This window comes from Pterocles gutturalis, unplaced genomic scaffold (genome assembly GCF_000699245.1).
Source record: "Pterocles gutturalis isolate BGI_N339 unplaced genomic scaffold, ASM69924v1 scaffold38655, whole genome shotgun sequence".
Lineage (NCBI taxonomy): Eukaryota > Metazoa > Chordata > Aves > Pterocliformes > Pteroclidae > Pterocles > Pterocles gutturalis.
Genome location: NW_010144659.1, coordinates 2,938 through 10,461, shown reverse-complemented (window position 1 = coordinate 10,461; position 7,524 = coordinate 2,938). Strand labels below are relative to the sequence as shown.

At 37.2% G+C, this 7,524-nt stretch overlaps 1 protein-coding gene across 1 annotated transcript; it reads right to left on the bottom strand.

The window, feature by feature from the left end:
* Positions 1 to 1,233: 1,233 nt before the first annotated feature.
* Positions 1,234 to 2,180, bottom strand: RAB39A (RAB39A, member RAS oncogene family; the record flags this gene model as incomplete). Its single annotated transcript, XM_010085166.1, has 1 exon — positions 1,234 to 2,180. A coding segment is annotated over one exon (427 nt), but the record flags the coding sequence as incomplete, so codon positions are not given.
* Positions 2,181 to 7,524: the final 5,344 nt, after the last annotated feature.

Genomic DNA, 7,524 nt, shown 5'->3' with positions numbered 1-7,524 from the left:
AGGCTCCCAGCAATTACTTTGTGACATGCTGATACTAGAATTAACTGACTATTTTAATTGCTAATGAATTAAGGCTGATTCTTGCTGATATAAGGCCTCTGTATCCTTCTGTGACAGTGTAACTGTGCCTCAGCACAAGTGAGACTCAGGCTATTGGAAAAATTAACCTTTCAGTTCCTTTTGAAGTCAATAACTTTAGTGGTCACAAATGAATGAAATAACTGAAACCAAACAATCTGTCTTTATATACACAAAAGGTTTGTAAAAGGACCTAAAAGTAACCTGAGGAAAAACCAATTATATGTTTGTTGAAGAAAAAAGTTACACTTGTTGCCTGGTCTTGAAAACGGAGCATTGTAACACAATAACACACCTTTATATGAAGATAACTGGCTTGATGTTTGGAGGTTTTAAGTATGCCCAGATAAACTGTAGGTGCTTATTGACTCTGGAGGTCAAGTAATCTTGTCATACTACTACAATAAAATAGAAGTGAACTTATTTGGTATTTAAATGCTGGACATGTAGGGCATAGTTTGCATAAAGCTAGGGTGTGTTATATTCAGAGGAGTAGGAAGATGACCTCAAGCTCAGTAAAATGCTACACGATCACAGATTTCTCCTATTGTTATTGAAAGCTATTATGTGTTGCTTCCTTAGAATAGGGGTTCTCCAACTTTGCTCTTTGTATCCGAGCATTATTTTAGAAATTCTCTCCTCTCCAAACACTCTATAGATAACAGTTTTGGTTTTAAAACCTTCATTTTTCAGACAACAGTTTAACATTTGCTGGCTGAGAATAAAACAATCCTTGCTCTATTCAAATTTAAGGCCTGGGTCCCCATGGGCTGCAGCACTTTTAAACATACTTTTACTTCTAGTTAGAAGTTGGTTTATTTTTTAAAGCTAATATGGAATTTGCGTAAATTAACATAATTCCCTAGGCATCGGTGTGGCTGTGATAGTTACCCAGCTGAGGATCTGGCCTCTGAAACGTAAGTCCAGTGGTTGGGAAATCTGTTTTGTATACAAGTCAAATAACAGCTGGATCATATGTGATGTTACATTTAGTTTCATTGGCAATTCAGAAAATATTTAATAATAAATTTAATTGCTTCTATTCCCCATTTTTGTATACAAATAAATCATCTTTTCTAAAACATTCTTTTTCTTCAGTAAGGCTTGTATTCATAGTCATATCAAAAGTGTTTGCTATCAGAGCAATCTTTCAGCTTGCTTTCTTTAGAGTTATAATTATTATTAAATTCTACAGCATTCTAAACTTTAATGGTCACTAGCAACCCTGCACTTGAGTAAAGAATCACATTAAAAAAGTATAAGATATAATATTTTCTTGTCCAAATCTAAGGCAGGATGAACAAAAGTAATGAGCTCATCTGATCCTCACCTAGCAACCCCTGATTTTAAACAGTATTCAAAATACAAAGCCCAAGAGAGGATGTTGTCATGATGATTATTGCGCTTTCTCAGTGTCTTGCTATAGGATTAGTTTTTCCTTTAGCAATATATAGTTTCTTTTCCTGAAGACCACACAATGTTATTGTACTCTGTAAAAGAAAAAAAGCACTTAAAGTTTTATGAAGTTATGACCTAGACAGAAGGATAAAAAACCAAATTACTCTTCTATGATTCAGCTGTGTCATGACCTAATATTGTTTCAAAATTATTATTCTGTTATTTAGGTTGGCATCATCTTCTGAACACCTGATGTGCTCTTTGGCATGCTACAAATTCAGCAGATGCACTGTCTTCTGGGCTTTACAGCTTCCTCTGATGAATGTACAACATTTGGAACAAAGCCACTCTTGACACCTTCCCATCCATCTTGTATTGAGATTTCTCCTTTTTTTACAAGTTCATAGATGTCTCGTGTAAGGATTGTAAAGGACTCTTCAACATTCGTGGCATCTTTTGCTGAAGTTTCTATGTATTTCATACCACAGTCAGATGACAGTTTTTCAGCTTCTTCTCTTGTAACCTCACGCTGTGACACTAGGTCACATTTATGTCCTACTAACAGGAACACAATCTGAAAGGGCTGCACATGCATTTTTGCTTCTTCTAGCCAGTCTTTCACATGTTCAAAAGATCGTCGATTTGTGATGTCAAACACTAGTAAGCCACCCACAGAATTGCGATAATAAGCACGAGTTATTGATCTGTGAAGGAAAAAGAAAAGGAAAATTAAAATACATTTTCACTTTATTCATAAATAGATTACTTTTCCATGTGGCAACATGTTTTTACTTACCATAAATTTTATGAAATATGTTTGCTTTTTTAAAACTATTTGGAATGTATTAATTTACCTTCTACACACAAAAATGTACCTTTTTTTACTTTTTTTGCTGATGTTCAAAAGTCACTTGCTAAAGATCCTGGAAGCCAACATCTCTAGTGTGAATTTTGAATGCTAAATTAACCTGCAAAGTACTCTTTATTAGCAAACTGTGGTACATGTTCACAGAATAAAATATATATATTTGTCAAAAATATAAATATTGGTGTTTAAGTCCGAGTCCTTCAGTGTCATATAAACATGTACTGTGTTTTGTTCTAATCAATTATTTCAAACTGAAATATGCAAGCAGATGTCAAGAAACCTGGAGCCTACGCTTGCCAATATACAAACATATCCTTTTGTATTCCTTGCAGAAACATAATCATAATTCTTCATGCTTGCATGAAGAAAGGGAACTCCCTAAAGAAAACTGCCAAAAAGTACCTGAGCTGGGCAAACACACACTTGTTACAGCATTGGCAAGGAACACTTCTACCTCCAGCATCTCTCTTACACAGAGGTTCAAAAGCTCTTTGCAATTGCATTTACTCTTATTTGGCATGAGACTTCCAGGACTGGCTACAGATATTTTCTGCTTTTGAGCCCTCTACATTCCAGAGCATTCACTGGAAGGAACTTTGGAAGAAGGAAACCCTTCTTCTGGTTGAAAAGATTTTTAATATGCTCTAGTAGAAGAAGAAAAAATGTTAGAATGTGAAGAGAGATAAAGATACAGAGACTAAAAAATTATTGCGTCTCTAATCATGAGCAACAGGGGAGGATGGAGAAGGTGAGAAGAGACATTTTAAAGGAAGTGATGGCCTACCTAGGAGTGGACGCAAGCACTATGTTACTTGCATAAATATATAGCTAGGGTATATAGAAGTATTCTCCAGATGAAATGAGGCACACAATCTCTGGTAACAGTCATTATCTGAAGTGATAATTTAGCCAATAATTAATTCTGTTCTATCTTATGATTATGAAGAGAATGAAGCCTCAAAACCTTTGGAATCAGGATGAACTCTACACATTAACGTATCTTTCCATAACAGAAGCTCCCTCTGATTTTCAGTTCATCGCATTTCATATAGTGTTTTATAACAATTCGAACATAGAGGTATAATTAGCAGCAGTAGTCTTATTACAGATAGGTAAGTGCACAGTTAGATAAGGCTTAGGTTTTTTGGCGTATCTAAATTCATTTATCCACAGCAAACGGCATTTGAAATGGTTTTATTTAGATAACAGGGAGGGATTGTTTGTCCTAATGCTTAGAAAGATCTTTTCTACATTCCCAGAAATAGAGCACATGGAGTGTCTCTGTGAACAGTTCGAAAGTGAAGACAATAGGATCTTACCCTCTGATTAATTCAAATAGCCTGGATATACACAAATGAGTACATTAAAATAATTCAAGTGGTTCTAGAAAGAGTGGAAGTGGGTGACAAAAATGGGATTAGATTTGGAGAAGTGGAAGCTAATGCAACTTATTTTCCTTAAAAAAAAATCTTGAAACCAGTTACACCAAAGAAATACATTAGCCAGGGAAGAAAATAGGTTAGTATTGAAAATGCAGTGCGTCATTTACTAAGCATTTCTATATAGAATGATGTTCTATCATGTATCTATGAGCTGGGTTACTGAAAAATAGCCCTCCATGTCTTACTGGATGCTTATACACAGGCAGTCAGCACCCCCATTTGTTGTAACTCCCACCTGCAGAGATATTCTAATTTACACTAGCTGATGATTTAAGCCATTCTACTTAATTATGTGTATGCATTGCACGTAACTGAGATTATTAAAAAGCATCTACCTTTGGGCTGCACATCACAGAAACTGGGTGAATATATGGGAGAGAGTAATTTTTTCTATATTTTCGGTATGTATAATTTGAAATTAGTTTTCTCATTAACAAAAAAGGTTGATACACTAGAGCGGCTGTAGAAAACAGTAACAAAAGAAAAAAATAACACAAAAAGTTTTAAAGCTACATATGATAAAATGTATGTGATTGTCTAACATCTGAGAAAAGGATGATGTTTGTTAAAATATGGTCTACAAATATTTGAATAGTTTTACTATTAAGGTGAGTTATTATTTGCAGTTATAGTTTAAAAGAAAGTATTCCTGACAAGTAAGACAAAATTTTGAAGCAGAAAGTTTAGGCCATCAACTGTGAAAACGTCTGGGCACATGAATGTGGTAGATTGTTCAACAGTGTCTGGAACATCTTACAGATGCAAAATACTTGACTTAAATATGTCAGTCAGAGTATATGAAGTATTAGACATATTTTCAGCAGACAGCTTGAGTTATTTGGAAAATTAACTTTGTGAAGTGGATGTGCTTGCACTCCCTTACGCCCTGTATCACACCTAGAAAGAATGAAAGAGCAGTGACTTAGATGGTCTGGAAGGTCTCTGCTTTTGTTTTGGTTTGTTTTTTTCATTACAAAACTAAGTGCAAGGTCAATTTTTACCTCTTATTAATATCACTATAGATTATAGGACTTTTAAGTGCCTTCAACAAAGCTTAGGCAGAACTATAACATAGACATCCGAAGCCGTGCTCCACTCAGCTGAGTATCTAGCCATGGTGCCTGACTATGTTCCCCAGGGACACAAGTGCATTGTCCCTGCGCTGGCTGCGAGCCGCTCGGCGGGGACAGCCCAGCCTTCCCTCTTAGCTCAGGTACAAGCTGAAAGCAAACCATGGCTCCAGGTGAGTGCCCGGAAGGGTTCGGTTTTGGAGGGCTTCCCAAGAGCACCCCAACATCTTCAGATGGGTTCGGGCTCCTCACAAGATTAACTTTGTCATAGCATAGTGGAGGTCTCTCAACACAGATTCCTCGTGCACTTCTTCACTAGGTGCAGGTCTGTGTTCACAGAGCCAGTGGTGCAGAGGCCACTTGAGGGGTATTGCTCAGAAGACATACAGTTGTATGGACTTCACAGGCCATGTCCATGTACTGCACATGTCTTCACTGAAAAGATTGATGATGAGAGTGTGTGGTAGCCAACAAAAGATAAGGAGGGCTGACAGTAAAAGGGTCTTCATGCATCAGCTGGTAGACTTGTAGATTTCCTTGGGAAAGATGTTATGAATGCAAAGGTTTATCTGTATTCCCTGGAAGACTGAACATGTGCTGAACAAGACACTGAGTGAGGTTTAGTAAACAGACAAACTGCATCAGTCTGCAGAAGTCCCTCAAGTTCAAAGTACAGGATAGAAGAGTACTCAGGAGAATTCAAAGACTCTATTAGAGACAAGATATCAGAGTATGGACCACAGACAAAACCAGACTGACCTTTCTTGTGTTCTTTCACAAGCAGGGAATCCACTTACCTGATTATACACACTCTGGTAAGCACTGCAAGAAGAGACTCTAAAAGCAAAATGAAGTTTTTAACTCCCTTATTTTTGTCACTTTTTGAACGGAAAGGAAAAAACCTAGAGTGCTGCAAGTTTTTCAAGTCAGGATGAGGAACTGGTGACAGGTCAGGTCTGATGTAGTCCAACTTATTCATAAAGGATGTTCAAATTTCCATTTCTCAAATTATCCCCATACAGATCCTAAATTCTTGTTGAAATTATAGCTTCTTGTATAGAGTAAACTTTGGTTCAGCTAATTCATATCATTAAACTAGCACTATGGAAGGTTACTTGCAGCACCATGATTAATTTTCTGTGAGGAAGGATGGAGAGGGGAGTACTTCCTTTAGTAGAGGGAAAGCCTTAAGTTTGGGCCAGGGTGGGAGTAGGGTGAAAAAGAAATGGCCAAAGAGCAGCCTTTCTTCTAAAACTGGGGAGACAGCAATGAAGCCTGCCATCTCCTTCCAGGAAACCGTTCAGAGGAGGTGCTGGTTGGAAGTGGGAAACACACCTTTGTTCAGACCTTGAATGAAAGGGGGGGCTGAACTCTTAAATCCATCACTGCATCTGTCTTTATTCACGTCTTATATCTCTGCCTAAAACACTTTGGTTTTCTTCTATTCCTTTGTGCCCAGGACTTCCTTGCTGCCTCCTCTCTCAGCTTCTCTTTCACAGAAGACTCTAAACCCTTCTCAAAGCAATAGCTAATGGAAGTGCCCAAACCAATGTGTCTGCCTGAGCCTTTGTTCAAGGTGCAAGCTGATATTTCAGGAGGGACTTTGCGTGCTTCCCACGACTACACTAAATGAAAGGAAACAACCCTCTTACTTAGCAAAGGTGACTGTAACCCCTTGGTGACCGGAGCCCTATGTGGCTGTGCAGCTCCTCCTCTTTTAGGCTGCAGGATGCACATCACACCAGCCCTGATGATGGGTGTGCTGCAGCCTCCAGTCTGTCCACACTAAATATGTGAACTATGATACCATCTTTGCCTGACAGTTACAAAAATTGATGTAAGCATTATTGAAAAGGTAATTCTTATTTTTTCCCCAACTCTGTAGAAATAAATAGGGATTACAAAGCTCCTTATCTATGCTGTTGTTAAATATGGACTGTCCTAGCATCCTCAAGACCATTCTAAGTTTTTATTTTCAGCAAGAATACTTGTTTGAATAATATTTTTGCTCATTTCATATAATGCTTGGAATTTGTAACAAATGAAAGGTAAATACAGGTAAAAGGTCGGAGAAAATCAGTTTTTCCTTTTTAGAACATGCTAAAAAGACTGCACTAAGTATTGAAAGGGAACCATGATGCTTTGATATTGAATGCTGTAAGGTCTTGCCAGATGGTTCCATATCTGAAATTGCTGGAGGTGAGACTGCTACTCAAGAAGTTATACATTGTGATGTACAATAATAATATGCTAGAATGTTTTTCCAAAGGATAACTTAGAAGACTTTAGTTTTAATTGGGAATATTTGTTAAATGCAGATCCTAAATTCTTTTGGAAATTATGACCTCACATATAGAGTACGTGTTGGTTCCACTAATTAATTCTGCCTAAACTACCATTACAGAAGGGGAAAACCCTGTCTAGAACAGAAGTCATTCTCTTAGCTTAATCTAAATATTAGTTTAGAGATGTAGGACCCTAATTAATACTCTCAAGAAAAGCCTTGGTAAGATGATGGCCACTGAACTGATGGTTTCTGAAAATGAATGAGCAGATGTATTAATCACATCAGACCATGGCTTTAGGGTGACTTTAAATCATTCACAGTGTTTATTTCTCATTATGATCTTACTGATCTTTACCAGATGAACCAAACTTTCACTGAAAG